The sequence below is a fragment of the Aquarana catesbeiana genome, linkage group LG11 (genome assembly GCF_042186555.1).
Source record: "Aquarana catesbeiana isolate 2022-GZ linkage group LG11, ASM4218655v1, whole genome shotgun sequence".
In the NCBI taxonomy this organism is placed as follows: domain Eukaryota; kingdom Metazoa; phylum Chordata; class Amphibia; order Anura; family Ranidae; genus Aquarana; species Aquarana catesbeiana.
This window is the reverse complement of record NC_133334.1, coordinates 6,413,886-6,433,679: the sequence shown is the minus strand read 5'-3', so window position 1 is coordinate 6,433,679 and position 19,794 is coordinate 6,413,886. Positions and strand designations below refer to the sequence as shown.

At 45.8% G+C, this 19,794-nt stretch overlaps 1 protein-coding gene across 2 annotated transcripts in view; it reads left to right on the top strand.

Annotated features, from left to right (window-relative positions):
- The window catches only part of LMO1 (LIM domain only 1), a 179,441-nt gene that overhangs the window by 145,769 nt on the left and 13,878 nt on the right, over positions 1 to 19,794 (top strand). For both annotated transcript variants that reach the window (XM_073603974.1, XM_073603973.1), the window contains exon 3: positions 11,870 to 11,995. In XM_073603974.1, the coding sequence (XP_073460075.1) occupies positions 11,870 to 11,995 (126 nt within the window). The remainder of the gene's footprint in view (positions 1 to 11,869; positions 11,996 to 19,794) is intronic.

Here is a 19,794-nt window from a genome sequence, read left to right as displayed (position 1 = left end):
ACCACAGATACCCCTGGGAGAAGGTCACAATGTGGGGGTCCTACACCACTGATACCCCTGGGAGAAGGTCACAATGTGGGGGTCCTACACCACTGATACCCCTGGGAGAAGGTCACAATGTGGGGGTCCTACACCACTGATACCCCTGGGAGAAGGTCACAATGTAGGGGTCCTACACCACTGATACCCCTGGGAGAAGGTCACAATGTAGGGGTCCTACACCACTGATACCCCTGGGAGAAGGTCACAATGTGGGGGTCCTACACCACTGATACCCCTGGGAGACGGTCACAATGTGGGGGTCCTACACCACTGATACCCCTGGGAGAAGGTCACAATGTGGGGGTCCTACACCACTGATACCCCTGGGAGAAGGTCACAATGTGGGGGTCCACTGATACCCCTGGGAGAAGGTCACAATGTGGGGGTCCCATCCTACACCACTGATACCCCTGGGAGAAGGTCACACTGTGGGAGTCCTACACCACTGATACCCCTGGGAGAAGGTCACAATGTGGGAGTCCCATCCTACACCACTGATACCCCTGGGAGAAGGTCACAATGTGGGGGTCCTACACCACTGATACCCCTGGGAGAAGGTCACAATGTGGGGGTCCTACACCACTGATACCCCTGGGAGAAGGTCACAATGTGGGGTCCTACACCACTGATACCCCTGGGAGAAGGTCACAATGTAGGGGTCTTACACCACTGATACCCCTGGGAGAAGGTCACAATGTGGGGGTCCTACACCACTGATACCCCTGGGAGAAGGTCACAATGTGGGGGTCCTACACCACTGATACCCCTGGGAGAAGGTCACAATGTGGGGGTCCTACACCACTGATACCCCTGGGAGAAGGTCACAATGTGGGGGTCCCCCAGGGAAGGTGTCCACAGTGAACATTTAGATTTTTCCCCATTTGCACAGAATGAAGTTTCACTAGACGAAGATTTCTACTATTTCTTTTTATCATTTATAAATACCCCCTCCCCCCCCATAGTTTATGAGGGTGTCAGAAAATGGGGTGAAAATTAGCTTCAGCGCCGGAGGAGAAAAGTATTTGTTGGTTATTTATTGAGCGATATCTGCAGTCCGGCTTCTCCAGCCGAGTCCTCCTTTAATCCATTCATCTGTGGCTGTAAAAATGTCAGAAGCCGGGCTCCAACCCGTTTGTCTGTATTAATCGCGTTTTTGTCCGCCGCACTAAACAGAAGCTTTTATCTCGCAAAACACGACGGAACGACGCAGGATGGAAAGGCTCCGGATTCCGCGGCCGCGGCGCTGGTGGCGGAAGATAATACGATTTTTTTTTCCATATGTCTAAAGAGAAGAATGAACTGCAGATCCCGGCGAAACATTTCAAAGCGAAGGGACGGCGGAGAGCGTTTAACCCCGCGCCCCCGCGACTTACCGACCGCGCCGGATGGCGCGGCTCTCGCCTCTGAAGCGTGCTGGTTACGTGGTTAAAAGGGAAAGTCTGTCTAAACTTCCCCCCACAGTTCCCTCGGAGCGAGCGGCCGAGGCCTTCACCGCGCAAATGGCAGAACGCCGAGTCTTTTATGGCGGCTAATCGGAGAGAGACAATTGTGTGCTTCATGAATAATGGATGGAGAGAGACGCCACATGGAGGGAGACGGCGACCGGGAGGGGGGGGGCTCATCCGGGATAATCACCTCCAACCCACACATTGTATTACATGGGCACAATTCCTGCACCAGAGGAGCTTACATTCTAATGTCCCCTCCCCCACAGTCACACACTATTATTATTATACATTTATGTAGCTCTGACATATACCGCAGTGCTGTACAGGGATCACTCTAATGTCCCCCCACAAATTATTTTGGGATCTCCATAGATGGAAATATTTTAGGATCTCTATAGATGGAAATATTTTTGGGATCTCCATAGATGGAAATATTTTAGGACCTCTATAGATGGAAATATTTTTGGGCTCTCCATAGATGGAAATATTTTAGGACCTCTATAGATGGAAATATTTTTGGAATCTCCATAGATGGAAATATTTTAGGATCTCTATAGATGGAAATATTTTGGGATCTCCATAGATGGAAATATTTTTGAGATCTCCATAGATGGAAATATTTTTGGGATCTTTATAGATGGAAATATTTTTGGGATCTCTATAGCTGGAATATTTTAGGATCTCCATAGATGGAATATTTTTGGGATCTCCATAGATGGAATATTTTTGGGATCGCCATAGATGGAAATATTTTTGGGATCTCCATAGATGGAAATATTTTTGAGATCTCCATAGATGGAAATATTTTTGGGATCTTTATAGATGGAAATATTTTTGGGATCTCCATAGATGGAAATATTTTTGGGATCTCTATAGATGGAAATATTTTAGGATCTCCATAGATGGAACATTTTTGGGATCTCCATAGATGGAACATTTTTGGGATCTCTATAGATGGAAATATTTTTGGGATCTCCATAGATGGAAATATTTTTGGGATCTCTATAGATGGAAATATTTTAGGATCTCCATAGATGGAACATTTTTGGAATCTCCATAGATGGAATATTTTTGGGATCTCTATAGATGGAAATATTTTTGGGATCTCTATAGATGGAAATATTTTAGGATCTCCATAGATGGAACATTTTTGGAATCTCCATAGATGGAATATTTTTGGGATCTCTATAGATGGAAATATTTTTGGGATCTCTATAGATGAAATATTTTTGGGATCTCTATAGATGAAATATTTTTGAGATCTCCATAGATGGAATATTTTAGGATCTCCATAGATGGAATATTTTTGAGCTCTCCATAGATGGAAATATTTTTGGGATCTCCATAGTTGGAAATATTTTTGGGATCTCCATAGATGGAAATATTTTAGGATCTCCATAGATGGAATATTTTTGGGATCTCCATAGATGGAATATTTTTGGGATCGCCATAGATGGGAATATTTTTGGGATCTCCATAGATGGAAATATTTTAGGATCTCCATTGATGGAATATTTTTGGGATCTTTATAGATGGAAATATTTTTGGGCTCTCCATAGATGGAAATATTTTTGGGATCTCCATAGATGGAATATTTTTGGGCTCTCCATAGATGGGAATATTTTTGGGATCTCCATAGATGGAAATATTTTAGGATCTCTATAGATGGAATATTTTTGGGCTCTCCATAGATGGAAATATTTTTGGGATCTCCATAGATGGAATATTTTTTGGATCTCCATAGATGGAAATATTTTAGGATCTCCATAGATAGAAATATTTTTGGGATCTCCAAATAAGAAAATATTTTTGGGATCTTTATAGATGGAAATATTTTGGATATCCATAGATGGAAATATTTTAGGATCTCTATAGATGGAAATATTATTGGGATCTCCATAGATTGAAATACTTTGGATCTCTATGAAGTGCCCTCATAGTGTATGAGGGTGTTGTGTCTGGGTTTCATCTATTAGCAGCGATCTCATTGGTTGGAAAGGTCATATACGTGATAACGGTTTATATTCAGCGCGGCTCATTTTCCAGCAATCTCCAGCTTTTCAATTAGCGCAGAGTTCTTGCGTCTTGCTCCATCTGATGACGATCCCGGCTTGTTAATAATCACATATTTGTAGTCACCGGCGGTCTCCAAGGTGCTTCAGACCCAATTTCCCCCCCATCCCCCCCCCAGCCCTTATCAAGACAGAAAGAGAAGAAAAACATAGTTAATCCTTTTGCAATATATTATTGACCCCGCAGCGGCATTGAGGTCAGCTCTCCGCGCCACAAACAGATTGAAAGCTGTAATTGCCTTGGCAAAAAAAAAAAAAAAAAAAAAAACCACCAGTGAATGGAATAATTGTCGGCGGATTTTTTGCCTTTTTCATTCGATTTTTGGTGGCGGAAATGACGGTTATTTTTGTACACAAGAAAGACATAAAAATTCTGCGTTTGGTGATTGTTCGCAGCGTGTCTCCCCGAGGGGGGAAAAGAAAAAAAACCTTTCCTGAATCGCAGTTTTTTTTTCTTGTTTTTACCCATATTGTGTATTTAAAATGTCCGCACGGCGTTGTATTTCTTGACATAAAAGCAGAGAGCGCGGCGGGCCGAGCGGACGGCGGGACTGACAGCGTGCTTCATGGGTTGCGATACCTTCTAATGGAATATTATATCATTTATACAACGCACTGTATTCCTGTGTGCGGGCGCCAAGGACTCTGTCGCCCGGACACGGGGGAGGGGGGGGAAGACGGGGCACCTTGTCCCCCCGGAATTCATTTCTCTAGATTGATGCGGGATGGCGGGTCGCTCGGCGCGCTTCGAAGCCGTCGGTATAATTATAGAAAACAAATAGACGGGAAGCTTAGAGAGATAAATCTCCAGGAATACAGTTTATTCCGCAGTCACTGGAGGCTCTGCAAGGGCAGCCGATCGGACTTATTGATATTCGCTTTGTCTTCACCTGTGAGCAGAACCCGCCGATTCTCCCCTACCAGGCGGCCAATGGCGGTCAATGGCGGCCATGTCCCCACCAATGGTGTGCAGGCAAAGTCAGAACTTTTTTGGGGTTTATTTTAGGGTACGGAATGGTTCGGATTCCCATCAGGATTTTTGGCCCCCCCATCACACCAGAGTCACCCCTTCATGTCAGAGGGCCCCCCATCACACCAGAGTCACCCCTTTATGTCAGAGGGCCCCCCATCACACCAGAGTCACCCCTTCATGTCAGAGGCCCCCCATCACACCAGAGTCACCCCTTCATGTCAGAGGCCTCCCATCACACCAGAGTCACCCCTTCATGTCAGAGGCCCCCCATCACACCAGAGTCACCCCTTCATGTCAGAGGCCCCCCATTACAAGAGAGTCACCCCTTCATGTCAGAGGCCTCCCATCACACCAGAGTCACCCCTTCCTGTCAGAGGGCCCCCCATCACACCAGAGTCACCCCTTCATATTAGAGGGTCTACTAAACACCAGAGTCACCCCTTCATGTCAGAGGGCCCCCATTACACCAGTCACCCCTTCCTGTCAGAGGGTCCCCCATCACAGTCCTCCATCACAGGGCCCCCAATCACACAGTCCTCCATCACAGGGCCCCCAATCACACAGTCCCCCATCACAGGGCCCCCAGTCACACAGTCCTTCCATCACAGGGCCCCCAATCACACAGTCCTTCCATCACAGAGCCCCCAATCACACAGTCCTCCATCACAGGGCCCCCAATCACACAGTCCCCCATCACAGGGCCCCCAGTCACACAGTCCTTCCATCACAGGGCCCCCAGTCACACAGTCCTTCCATCACAGAGCCCCCAATCACACAGTCCTCCATCACAGGGCCCCCAATCACACAATCCTTCCATCACAGGGCCCCCAATCACACAGTCCCCCATCACAGGGCCCCCAATCACACAGTCCTTCCATCACAGGGCCCCCAATCACACAGTCCTTCCATCACAGGGCCCCCTATCCCACAGTCCTTCCATCACAGGGCCCCCAATTACACAGTCCTTCCATCACAGGGCCCCCAATCACACAGTCCTTCCATCACAGGGCCCCCAATCACACAGTCCTTCCATCACAGGGCCCCCAATCACACAGTCCTTCCATCACAAGGCCCCCAATCACACAGTCCTTCCATCACAAGGCCCCCAATCACACAGTCCTTCCATCACAAGGCCCCCCAATCACACAGTCCCCCATCACAGGGCCCGCAATCACACAGTCCCCCATCACAAGGCCCCCAATCACACAGTCCTCCATCACAAGGCCCCCAATCACACAGTCCTCCATCACAGGGCCCCCAATCACACAGTCCTTCCATCACAGGGCCCCCAATCACACAGTCCTTCCATCACAGGGCCCCCAATCACACAGTCCTCCATCACAGGCCCCCCAATCACACAGTCCTCCATCACAGGCCCCCCAATCACACAGTCCTCCATCACAGGGCCCCCAATCACACAGTCCTTCCATCACAGGGCCCCCAATCACACAGTCCCCCATCACAGGGCCCCCAATCACACAGTCCTTCCATCACAGGGCTCCCAATCACACAGTCCTTCCATCACAGGCCCCCCAATCACACAGTCCTCCATCACAGGGCCCCCAATCACACAGTCCTTCCATCACAGGGCCCCCAATCACACAGTCCCCCATCACAAGGCCCCCAATCACACAGTCCTTCCATCACAAGGCCCCCAATCACACAGTCCCCCATCACAGGGCCCGCAATCACACAGTCCTTCCATCACAGGGCCCCCAATCACACAGTCCCCATCACAGGGCCCCCAATCACACAGTCCTTCCATCACAGGGCCCCCAATCACACAGTCCTTCCATCACAGGGCCCCCAATCACACAGTCCCCCATCACAGGGCCCTGCAATCACACAGTCCTTCCATCACAGGGCCCCCAATCACACAGTCCTTCCATCACAGGGCCCCCAATCACACAGTCCCCCATCACAGGGCCCTGCAATCACACAGTCCCCCATCACAGGGCCCCCAATCACGCAGTCCTTCTATCACAGGGCCCCCAATCACGCAGTCCTTCCATCACAGGGCCCCCAATCACACAGTCCTTCCATCACAGGGCCCCCAATCACACAGTCCTCCATCACAGGGCCCCCAATCACACAATCCTTCCATCACAGGGCCCCCAATCACACAGTCCCCCATCACAGGGCCCCCAATCACACAGTCCTTCCATCACAGGGCCCCCAATCACACAGTCCTTCCATCACAGGGCCCCCAATGACACAGTACTTCCATCACAGGGCCCCCAATCACACAGTCCTTCCATCACAGGGCCCCCAATCACACAGTCCCCATCACAGGGCCCCCAATCACACAGTCCTTCTATCACAGGGCCCCCAATCACACAGTCCTTCCATCACAGGGCCCCCAATCACACAGTCCCCCATCACAGGGCCCCCAATCACACAGTCCTTCCATCACAGGGCCCCCAATCACACAGTCCTTCCATCACAGGGCCCCCAATCACACAGTCCATTCTTCATATTAGAGTTCTACCTTTTGGCTCCAGTGCAGAGGGTGGGGGTGGAGGATGTCTGGAGGGGGCAGACTTCCATCCTCTCCTGAATGCTGGGGGTGGGCTATCATGCCCCCTGCCCTGGATCGGAGTCATGTGTTGCCATGGTGCAGGCAAGCTAGCCACCATCGCCAAACCAATGAACGATGCCATGTGTCCTGACCATAGAGTATCACTGGTTGTTACAGTGCTGGTAGCTCACACCATGCCAACTCATTCCATCGATCCAGGGCAAACTGAGTCCCATGCTTGTGCCCCCCCCCCGGGGAAACCCAAAGAGCACCCCGAACTGCTGCAACACCCTGTTTAAGAAAAATGTATCTAATGCAATAAAAAGGTGTGTGGACTTTTTTTCTGTATTGCAGAACACTGGAGGGCATTACTGGGGGGTGCCAATCAGAATGAGCGACACCAACCCACCAACACCATGACAGTGAGAACAGCGTCTATTCATCAATGTTTTCATCCCAGGTTCATACAACTTTCACCCACGATTCACAACTAAATCCTATGTGAAAAAATTGTGAATCTTCAGTGGAAACAACAATAAATAGGCCTGTAAAATGTGGGATTTCCAATCACTTTCTGTAGCAAAGCACAATTGGTCACCGAGAGAAAAAGAGGGCGGGTCTTCCCAGCGGGGACACCGACAGCAATAAAAACCTGATTCAGCCCAATCCGCTTCTAGCCCAAAAATGGGGTTCTCATCCAGCACTGATATCCAGAGCAATACCCAGAGCAATACCCAGAGCAATACCCAGAACAATACCCAAAGCAATACCCAGAACAATACCCAGAACAATACCCAGAACAATACCCAGAACAATACCCAGAGCAATACCTAGAACAATATCCAGAGCAATACCCAGAGCAATACCCAGAGCAATATCCAGAGCAATACCCAGAGCAATACCCAGAACAATACCCAGAGCAATATCCAGAGCAATACCCAGAGCAATACCCAGAACAATACCCAGAGCAATACCCAGAGCAATACCCAGAACAATATCCAGAGCAATACCCAGAGCAATACCCAGAACAATATCCAGAACAATACCCAGAACAATACCCAGAGCAATACCCAGAGCAATACCCAGAGCAATACCCAGAGCAATACCCAGAACAATACCCAGAGCAATATCCAGAGCAATACCCAGAACAATACCCAGAACAATACCCAGAACAATACCCAGAGCAATACCCAGAGCAATACCCAGAACAATATCCAGAGCAATACCCAGAGCAATACCCAGAGCAATACCCAGAACAATACCCAGAGCAATACCCAGAACAATATCCAGAGCAATACCCAGAGCAATACCCAGAACAATACCCAGAGCAATACCCAGAACAATACCCAGAGCAATACCCAGAACAATACCCAGAACAATATCCAGAACAATACACAGAACAATACCCAGAACAATACCCAGAACAATACCCAGAGCAATACCCAGAACAATACCCAGAGCAATACCCAGAACAATACCCAGAGCAATACCCAGAACAATACCCAGAGCAATACCCAGAACAATACCCAGAACAATATCCAGAACACCTGCAGAGATGAACCTGAGAATTCTTCATTTATTGAGGTTCTGTTTTAAAGTGTATTAATGTGAACTGCAAGGAAAGGCGCAAAATGTGCAAAAATAAACCATGGAGGGCGTATGGCGGACATCTTTATTTCTGCCCCTTTTTTACACTTTTCCTTGCAGTTTATATGAGCTTTATAATGGAACCTCAATAATCTGGAGCGTTCAGAATCATCTCTGCCGGTGTACTAAATATTCTTCTGATTTTTGGTTTTGCTGAAATGGTGACAAATAGAAATAAAAAAAAGCAGGAAAATAATAGTTAAAGGGTGAAAGGGAAGAGAGAGTGAATTGGGGATCATCCCTTTCATCTGGAGATGAATGACAGATAGATACAAAAGTAATAATGTCACTTTGTATCTCTTTATCTCCCATCTGATCAATGTTTATAAACAATGTTACTTTGTATCTCTCTATCTCTTGTCTGATCAATGTTTATAAACAATGTTACTTTGTATCTCTCTATCTCCTGTCTGATCAATGTTTATAAACAATGTTACTTTGTATCTCTCTATCTCTTGTCTGATCAATGTTTATAAACAATGTTACTTTGTATCTTTCTCTCCTGTCTGATCAATGTTTATACTGTAAAAAAACAACATAATACATAAGTTATAGCATTAATGGTAATAACATGTCTTCGCTGTTGCAGAGAATGGGAATTATTCTACACATTTCCATTCCAAATATTTTTGTGTCTATTTTTCTGTGACAGTTATTGGTCATCATCAGGTGACATTGTGATCAATGTAGAACAAGCCTTGTTTTATCTGCTTTGTGTCCGGTGTTCCTCAGACTTTGCTCCCGGACATTGCAGATACCTCCACGGACATCACATGACCGTACAATCCCCCCGGGCTGGGGACAGCCGCAGTCTCCACACACAGGTGTGACTGGAGCAGAAACACAAAGGGCCACCCAATGGGCAAAGCTGAATGGTTAGCAAATAGGTCAATGTTCCGGGGAGCCGGGGATTATGGATTGTGGCTCTGCGAAGTTCCTCACGTAATACATTGTGGAAGGTGTAATCACCCCCACTTACCTCCGAAGATGGAATCATTACAACACAAATCCGGGGTAACCGGTACTAACCAGCTAATGAGCTCCAGGTAGTCCTGCAGCTCCGCTAAAGTCAACATAATTCAGTGGCATAGCATGGGTTGTCAGCGCCCGTGGATGTTTAGATACCCCCCACCCCCTACCCTGATCACACCCCCTACCCAGATACCCCCCACCCTGATCACACCCCCAGATACCCCCCATTCCGATCACACCCCCAGATACCCCCCCTACTCTGATCACATCCCCTACCCACATACCCCCCACCCTGATCACACCCCCAGATACCCCCTCCACTCTGATCACACCCCCAGATACCCCCCCACTCTGATCACACCCCCACATACCCCCCACTCTGATCACACCCCCACATACCCCCCTACTCTGATCACATCCCCTACCCACATACCCCCCACCCTGATCTCACCCCCAGATACCCCCCCACTCTGATCACACCCCCAGATACCCCCTCCACTCTGATCACACCCCCAGATACCCCCCCACTCTGATCACACCCCCACATACCCCCCACTCTGATCACACCCCCACATACCCCCCTACTCTGATCACATCCCCTACCCACATACCCCCCACCCTGATCTCACCCCCAGATACCCCCCCACTCTGATCACACCCCCACAAACCCCCCCACTCTGATCACACCCCCACATACCCCCCACTCTGATCACACCCCCACATACCCCCCACTCTGATCACAACCCACAAACCCCCCCACTCTGATCACACCCCCACATACCCCCCCCACTCTGATCACACCCCCACAAACCCCCCCACTCTGATCACACCCCCAGATACCCCCCACTCTGATCACACCCCCAGATACCCCCACTCTGATCCCACCTCCAGATACCCCCCCACTCCGATCACACCCCCAGATACCCCCCTACTCAGATCACATCCCCTACCCAGATACCCCCCACTCTGATCACATCCCCAGATACCCCCCCCACTCTGATCTCACCCCCAAACCCACCCCAACCCTCCTGTCTGATCACATCCCCAGATTCCGCCATTCTGATAACACCCCCAGATACCCCCCACTCTGATCACACCCCCAGATACCCCCCCACACTCTGATCACACCCCTAGATTGTTCCATTCTGATCACACCCCGAGATCCCTCCCTCCCCCCAAACCCTCCCCTCTGATCACACCCCTAGAACCCACCCCAAGACTCCTGTCTGATTACACCCCCAGATATCCCCCCACTCCAAACCCATCCCCACCCTCCAGTCTGATTACACCTCCAGATCTCCCCAGATCCCTCCACACTGATCACACCCCCAGATGCTCCACCACTCCGATCCCGCCCCCAGATAACCCCCCACTCTGATCACACCCCCAGATTCCTCCATTTGGATCACACCCCCAGACCCCCCTCCCGATCACTCCACTCTGATCACACCCCTAGATCTCCCCCATCCTGATCACAGACCCGACATACCCCGCCACTCTGATCACACCTCCAAACCCATCCCAACCCTCCTGTCTGATCACACCTCCAGATCCCCACCACCCTGATCACACACCTAGGGTTGCCACCTCATCCCTTTAAACCTGAACACCTTTGAATTACACGGGTTCTGAGGCTGATTTAATGCAGATAAGGCAACAAGTGAGTTTAATTACCACCTTAATCAGCCACAGAACCCGTGTAATTAATATGTGTTCGCGTTTAAAGGGATGAGGTGGCAACCTCACACACATCCCAGATACCCCCATCCTGATCACACCCCCAGATCCCTTCACACTGGTCACACCCCCATATCCCCCTATCCTTCTATTCTATGAGGAGATATCCCATCAGTGTGTGGGGGGACACAGAATGGGGGAGGGGTTAGAACCCCTGACAATGTTTTTATTGCTGTCTGTGCTTCCTGCTTAAAAGTGACAACCACTCCCCCTGCAAGTTGTGGGCGGGGTCTTGGGAGGAGTTATGCAAATATCAAATTGCCTTGATGGCCGTGTCAGTCGGGAGGAGTGGGTGTTCCTAGACAGGCTGCATTTGCATGCAGGTAACGCCCACATGTGATGCTGAGCCTCTGTGAGTGAGTATGGGTTTTGTTCAGACGCAGAGTGATGTGCGATGTCTGTAATGGGTCACAATGATGTCATTATTTATTTATATCTGATTGGTGTGTCTGTTTGGCAGGCTCTTTGGAACCACAGGGAACTGCGCCGCGTGCAGCAAGCTCATCCCCGCCTTCGAAATGGTCATGCGTGCCAGAGATAACGTTTACCACCTGGACTGCTTCGCCTGTCAGCTCTGCAACCAGAGGTGAGACGTTCTGCAGAACATCGCTCTGTCCGCTTACATCCCTACACTATACACAAATATACTGCAGATTATTCCCTCTAGAGATCTGCAGAACATTGCTTTGTCCCCTCCCCCTCCTGACAGATTCATATTGGTATATTTTGCAGATTACCCCATTACTGACCTCTATAGAGATCTGCAGAACATCGCTCCACCCCATCCCCCTCCTGACAGATCTATAGTGATATATTTTGCAGATTATTCCATCACTGACCTCTATAGAGATCTGCAGAACATTGCTCCCTCCCATCCCCCTCCTGACAGTTCCATATTGATATATTCTGCAGATTATCTCATCACTGACCTCTATAGAGATCTGCAGAACATTGCTCCCTCCCATCCCTCTCCTGACAGATCCATATTGTTCGACTCGAATATCGAGTGTTTGCCGAATTTAGAACATTATGGGGCATTCGTGGGAAATTCGAGCGCTCGTTGAACACCCCATAATACACTGTGAGATCGCAGTGCATTGACAGCTGCTGATTGGCCAAAGCATGCACCTGACCTGCATGCTTTGGCCAATCACAGCGCGCTCTGCTGTGAGAGCCATGATTGGCCAAAGGCAGGGTGTCTTTGGACCAATCATGGCTCAGGGGGCTCAGAGTCCATGCTCCACACTATATAAGGCTGCTTACACGGCGGCCATACATAGTGTAATGAATGAGAGCAGAAAAATTACATTCCTAAAGGAAAAAATGTCATTTAAAATTGCTTGCGGCTGTATTGTATTGCCGGATCCTTCAAATCATTGAAAAAAAAAACAGCGTGAGCCCCCCCCCCAGTCTATTACCAGGCCCTTCGGGTCTGGTATGGATATCAAGGGGAACCCCGCGCCAAAATAAAAAAAAAATGGCGTGGGGGTCCCCCCCAAAAATCCATACCAGACCCTTGTCTGAGCATGCAACCTGGCAGGCTGCAGGAAAAGGGGGGAGCGAGAGAGTGCCTCCCTCCTGAACTGTACCAGGCCACATGCCCTCAACATAGGGAGGGTGCTTTGGGGTCCCCCCAAAACACCTTGTCCCCATGTTGATGGGGACAAGGGCCTCATCCCCACAACCCTTGCCCGGTGGTTGTGGGGGTCTGCGGGCGGGGGGGGTTTATCGCAATCTGGAAGCCCTCTTTAACAAGGGGACCCCCAGATCCCAGCCCCCCCATGTGAATGGGTATAGGGTACATTGTACCCCTACACATTCACCAAAAAAGGAAAAATGACAGGAGACAGTTTGGGACAGTTTGGGAGAAAGTGTCCCGCGATGTCCATCCATCTTCAACCACAGCGCAGATGGTCCAGAGAAAAAAACAAAAATGGAAAAACTCCGCCTCCATGGGAGGCGTCCCGCCGACTGCAGCCTTTTCGCGATGGCAGCTGTTATATAGCTGAGGGCAGGGCCACCCCAGTGATGTAAATGGGTGACCCCGCCCCCCTCTGATGCCACGTGTAATCACATGACGTCAGAAGGGGGAAGGGTCACCCTGTGATGTAACCGGGTGGCCCCGCCCTTGCTTATATAACAGCTGTCAAAGCAAAAACACGGCAGTCGCGGGGACATCTCCCATGGAGGCAGAGTTTTTCCATGTTTTTTTTCTCTGAACCGTCGGACCCGTGATTAAAGATGAATGGACATCGTGGGACACTTTTTTTTTTTTTTAATTGTCAAAAACTGTCTCCTGTCAATTTTACATTTTTGACACTTTTTTGGTGAATGAGTAGGGGTACCCGATACCCATTCACATGGGGGGGGGTTCTGGGGGCTTCCAGATTGCGATAAGCCCCCCCGCCCGCATACCCCCACAACCACCAGGCAAGGGTTGTGGGATGAGGCCCTTGTCCCCATCAACATGCGGACAAGGTGTTTTGGGGGGACAACAAACTCACGACGTCTGGGCTCGCTTGTAACCCCCGCTAGCAGCCGAATGAAGGGTTAAATGCACCAGTGTAGCGCCGCTGCCGAGTCGCTTTGGCAGCGGTGCCCATTCATTTCAATGGGCAGGAGCAGTGGAGGAGGGGTGTATACACCGCTCCTTTACCGCCCCAAGAGGCTGCTTGCAGGACATTTTTTAACGTCCTGCCAGCGCACCACCCCACTGGGAAAGCACTCAGACTTTCACACTGGGACTGCGGGGGGAGGAGTTTTTCAGGTGCTTTACAGGTGCTATTTTTAGCCCAAAAGCGCCTGAAAAATGCCTCAGTGTGAAAGGGGTCTTATTGCAATGCATTGAGGATAATGGAGGGGGGGTTAGGACCCCCTGACAATGTCTCCAGGGGTTTACCTAAGGGTTCCTTTTACCTCTCCTGGATCTGTTAAAAAAAAGACCCCTCATTATCCTTATTATTTTCTGGTGGGGGGGGTTATGTTTTTTTTTTATTATTTTATTTATTTATTTTCAATTTTTAGAAAATAAAACAAATAAAAAGCAAAATAAATATTGTAAGGTGACAATACACAACTGCCAATCACAAAAAGGGAAAAAAAAACATGAATACAAACAATATGAAAATAAACAAAACTACCTTAAATATAACATCACCATCATTTTTTTTTTACTCAAATCTTCTCCAAAATTGAGCATTTCTGCTTTTTTATCGGTGATATGGTTGGAGGGCGGATTGTCCCGGTGAGGCCGGAGTTTTTTTTTTATGTTGTTTTTTATGTTATGTTGTTTTTTTTATTTTTATTTATTTATTTTCAATTTTTATTTTCAATTTCAATTCAATTTTTTTCTATTTATTTTAAATTCTTAGAAAATAAAATAAAAAGCAAAATAAAAATTGTAAGCTGACAATATACAAATGCCAATCACAAAAAAGGAAAAAAAGCATGAATGCAAAGAACACGAAAATAAACTAAACTACCTTAAATATAACATCACCCCCCCCCCAATGTATTGGGGTTAATGGAGAAGGGGGGGGGTTAGGACCCCCTGACGATGTCTCCAGGGGTTGACCTGAGAGCTCCTTTTACCTCTCCTGGATCTGTTCAGAAAAAGACCCCTCATTCGCCTTATTATTTTCTGTTTTTTTTTTTGTTTGTTTTTTTAATTTTTAAATTTTTTTTTAATTTTTAGAAAATTAAATAAATAAAAAGCAAAATAAAAATTGTAAGGTGACAATACACAAATGCCATTCACAAAAAGGAAAACAACATGAATGCAAAAAAGAACAAAAATAAACGAAACTACCTTAAACATAACATCACCCTGTCAATATAACATCGCCAATAGTGCCCCCTGAAAATGTCTCCAGGGGTTTACCTGAGGGCTCCTTTTACCTCTCCTGTTCAAAAAAAGACCCCTCCATTATCTTTATTAATTTCTGGTGGGGGGGTTAGGTTGTTTTTTTTGTTTTTGTTTTTTTTTTTTATTTATTTTTATTTTTTTTTTAATTTTTAGAAAATAAAAAGCAAAATAAAAATTGTGGGGGGACAATAGACAAATGCCAATCACAAAAAAGGAAAAAAAAAAAAACATGAATGCAAAGAACACGAAAATAAACTAAACTACATGACGATGTCTCCAGGGGTTTACCTGAGGGTACCTTTTACCTCTCCTGGATCTGTTTAAAAAAAAAAAAAAAAAAAAAGACCCCTCATTATCCTTATTATTTTCTGGTGGAGGGGGGCGGGGGGTGGTTATGTTGTTTTTTATATTTTTATTTATTTATTTTCAATTTTTAGAAAATAAAATAAATAAAAATAAAAATTGTAAGGTGACAATACACAAATGCCAATCATAAAAAGGAAAAAAAAAAAAAAAACATGAATGCAAAGAACACGAAAATAAACCATTGTTTTTTTTTTTTTTAGTCAAATCTTCTCCAAAGTTGAGCATTTCTGCTTTTGTATTGGTGACATAGTTGGGGGGGGGGCTTGTCCCGGTGAGGCCGGAGTGAGATGATTGGCTCTGTGAAGGTATTGTTGGGTGTTCTGACAATGTTGGGGGGGAGGGGGGGTTAGCATCCTGGATCTGTTCTTGTGCCAAATGCTCCATTCATTATCCTTATCATTTTCTGGGGTTATTTATGTTGTTTTTTGTTTTTTGGGAGTTTTTTTTATTTATTTTTTTACATAAAAAAATAAATAAATAAATAAATAAAAGCAAAATTAAAAATTGTAAGGTGACAATACACAAATATATACTAAGAATGACCTTGTGCTAGAATCTAGTTATAAACGGACGGCTGCACTTCAAAAAACCTGGAATACTCGGTAAGAAGAATAAAGAAAAAAACAACAAAGTGCGCTCTCCCTTTCAATGTATTTCTGCTCTCAAGGTGTATATATGTCCTCCAAGGAAGATGAATCAGTCATTGTCATTGAGGGGACATATATACACCTTTGGAGAAGAGATGCGTGGAAAGCGATAGCGCACTTTTTTTTTCTTTTTTTTTCTTGACAATACACAAATAATGATCACAAAAAGTAAAAAAAAAAAACAAAAAACCCTTAAATACAAAAGGACACATAAATATAACCCCCTACGCATGCACGCGAAAAAAAAAAATAACACCCTCTTACGCTGGGTTAGCACCTTTTTTTTTTTTTTTTTTTAGTGCGTTTTGCAAACTGCAAAACGCACTAAAAAATAAAATAAAAAAAGGTCCATTTAACATGGTTTCCTATGATACACATTCACATCTATGCGTTTTTCAGCCGATGCGTTTTCGGAAAAAGGGTCAGGGACTTTTTTTTTCCCCCATAGCAGATTGCTTTTTTTTGCGTGAAATAGACTTCAGTGGGCCCGCACCAGAAAACGCAAGTGCTGCGTTTTTTTATGCGTTTTGCACTTTTTTTTTTTCTCCATTGCGTATAGATGGTTGCTAAGGAGCGGGCCAGAAGACCGGCCGCCGCGTCCTTAACAACCGATAAATCATCGGCTTGCCCGCTGACAGCTGAATGTAAAAAACAAGAATTGCCGGCAATCAAATTTTTTTTTTTTAAATGGCGCGGTGTAACCCCCCCCGACCCCCCAATCCATACTAGACCCTTATCCGAGCATGCAGCCCCCTTGTCCCCTCATTCACATAGGAGGGGATCTGAGATTCAGATCTGGGAGCCAGATTCCGAATAAGCCCCATACCCTCAGATCCCAGATTGTGGGGAAGAGACCCTTGTGCCCATCAAGGGCATGGGGGGGAGGGCATGTGGCCTTGTATGGTTCAGGGGGGGAGGGGGGCTCGCTCATCCCCTCTCTTTCCTGACCTGCTGAGCTGCACGCTCGGATAAGGGTCTGGTATGGATTTTTGGGGTGACCCCGCGCCATTTAAAAAAAAAAAATGTTGGCATGGGGTTCCCCTCACAATCCATGACGCCGTTTTTTTGCTGATTTTGTTATTGCCGGCAATTCTGGTTTTCATCGGTCATTAAGGGCGCGCTAGCCGGCTTCCCGGGCCATTCCTTAACAACCAGCCATACACAGTTTGTTAGAGAGACAAAAAAAAAAAACCCATAAAAAATAGATGTTCAAAAACATACCGCAAAAAGCGCCCAAGAATTGCATAGATGTGGACCTATTGTTAAAGGGAAGAAAAAAAAAGTTGATTTTTTTTTTTTTTTTTTTTAGTCAAATCTTGCAAAATTGAGGATCCTAAATATAAAAAAAACATTTTAAATAAGAGTGTTTTTTTTTTTGCTTAAATCTTCGTAAAATTGAGGATTTCTGCGTTTGTATCAGTGACAAGGTTGGGGGGGGGGGCTAGTCCTTGTGCCAAAAACTCCCTTCATTATCCTGTTTATTTCCTGTTTTTTGTTTTTTTTTAAATAATTAATAATAATAATAAATACAAAAAATTAAAAAATAAAAAGCAAATTAAAAAATGTAAGGGAACAGAACACAACAATCACAAAAAGGAAAAAAAAAACGCACAAAAACGAAGAGCACAAAATAAACTAAGCTATCCTAAACAGCCCCCCCCCCCAAAAAAAAAAACATTTTAAATAAGGTAAAAATAAAAGAGTGTTTTTTGGGGGGGGTTTTTTTGTTTTTTCTTTACTCAAATCTTCGTAAAATTGAGGATTTCTGCTTTTGTATCAGTGACAAGGTTGGGGGTGGCTTGTCGTTGTGCCAAAAACTCCCTTCATTATCCTTATTTCCTTTTTTTTATAGAAATAAAATAAATTAAAAGAAAATTAAAACTTGTAAGGGAACAAAACAATCACAAAAAGGAAAAAAAACACAAAAATGAAGAGCACAAAATAAACTAAGCTATCCTGAATATAACAGCCCCCCCCCCCCTAAAAAAAAACATATTTTAAATAAGGTAAAATAAAAGAATAGTTTTTTGTTTTCGTTTTATTTATTTATTAATTTTTTTTGCTCAAATCTTCCTAAAATTTAGGATTTCTGCTTTTGAATCAGTGACAAGGTTGGGGGGGGGGGGGGGGGGTGGCTTGTCCTTGTGCCAAAAACTCCCCTCATTATCCTTATTTCCTGTTTTTTTTTTTATCTTTAAATTAAAAGTAAATTAAAACTTGTAAGAGAACAAAACAATCACAAAAAGGAAAAAAAAAACACAAAAAAGAAGAGCACAAAATAAACTAAGCTATCCTAAATATAACACCCCCCCCCCCCCCCCAAAAAAAAAAAAAAAAAAAATTAAAATAAGGTAAAATAAAAGAGTATTTTTTTTTCGTTTTTTTTTTTTTTTTTTTTTTATATGTTTTTTTTTTTTTTTTTTTGCTCAAATCTTCGTAAAATTGAGGATTTCTGCTTTTGTGGCAGGATCTGTAAAATCAATTAGGCTGGAATCATCCCTAGTAATGATAAAATTATTTACACCCAAAATGGCAATAAAAAATATTCTGCGTATTCTCTGCACATATGTCCTCCTCTGACGGTGACACGAAGGAACAAGTCACAAGGTGATTTTACAATCGATCGGGCTCAGAAGACGAATGGCGAGCAGTCTGGGGTTACAGCGACACCTAGTGGCGGCGAGGCGTCTCTAACAATGCCGACATCTGGGCAATAATTCACTGCAGATGTAATTAAACTGCGGGTATCATATAAATATTTGAGGTTATTTTCCAGGCTGATATATTTATATAGGAGGCCAAATATATGAAGCTCCTCTGGGAATATTTGCAGATTTACAGCCGTAAAATTCATCATTATTATGTTGCAGGCCGGCATGGTGCAGACAGTGGCGTGGTGAACGCCCGCCGGCCGCAGCACGTGTACGGGGGGTATAAATAACCCTTTCTTGTAAATTACGCTCAGAAGAAAATCCTGACATTTTTTTCATCATTTATGACCTCCGTAGGGTTATAATGTGGCTGCGTTCTCCTGTGGTGTCTTTTACTGCGGACTTCTGAAAGGACTGTTCAGTTGTGGTTCAACCCAACTACAGCATTTGGAATTCCTGAACCTCCAAATTGCCCGTTCCCATTGATTAGCTAAAAAAAAGTGTAGATGACAGAACAACAACAAATAGTGAATAAAAAAGTGTGGAATGGTTTGGGGGAGCTCCTGGCAGCCCGGACTGATGAGATAATGGGGCCTAAAAACTACCTGAGGCACTTCCTTAAAAAAGATTCTACCAGGGACACGAAGATAGAAGAATGGAACCTGGTGGTCAATTTAAGGAAGGTGGGGACCTGCTGACATTGCAGTCAATCTAAGTAATTGTGGGGCATTGCGGCATTGGCGGTCAATCTAAGGAAGGGTGGGGCCTGGTGGCACAGACAGTCAATCTAAGGAAGGGTGGGACCTGGTGGTACAGGCGATCAATCTAAGAAAGGGTGGGACCTGGTGGCACAGGC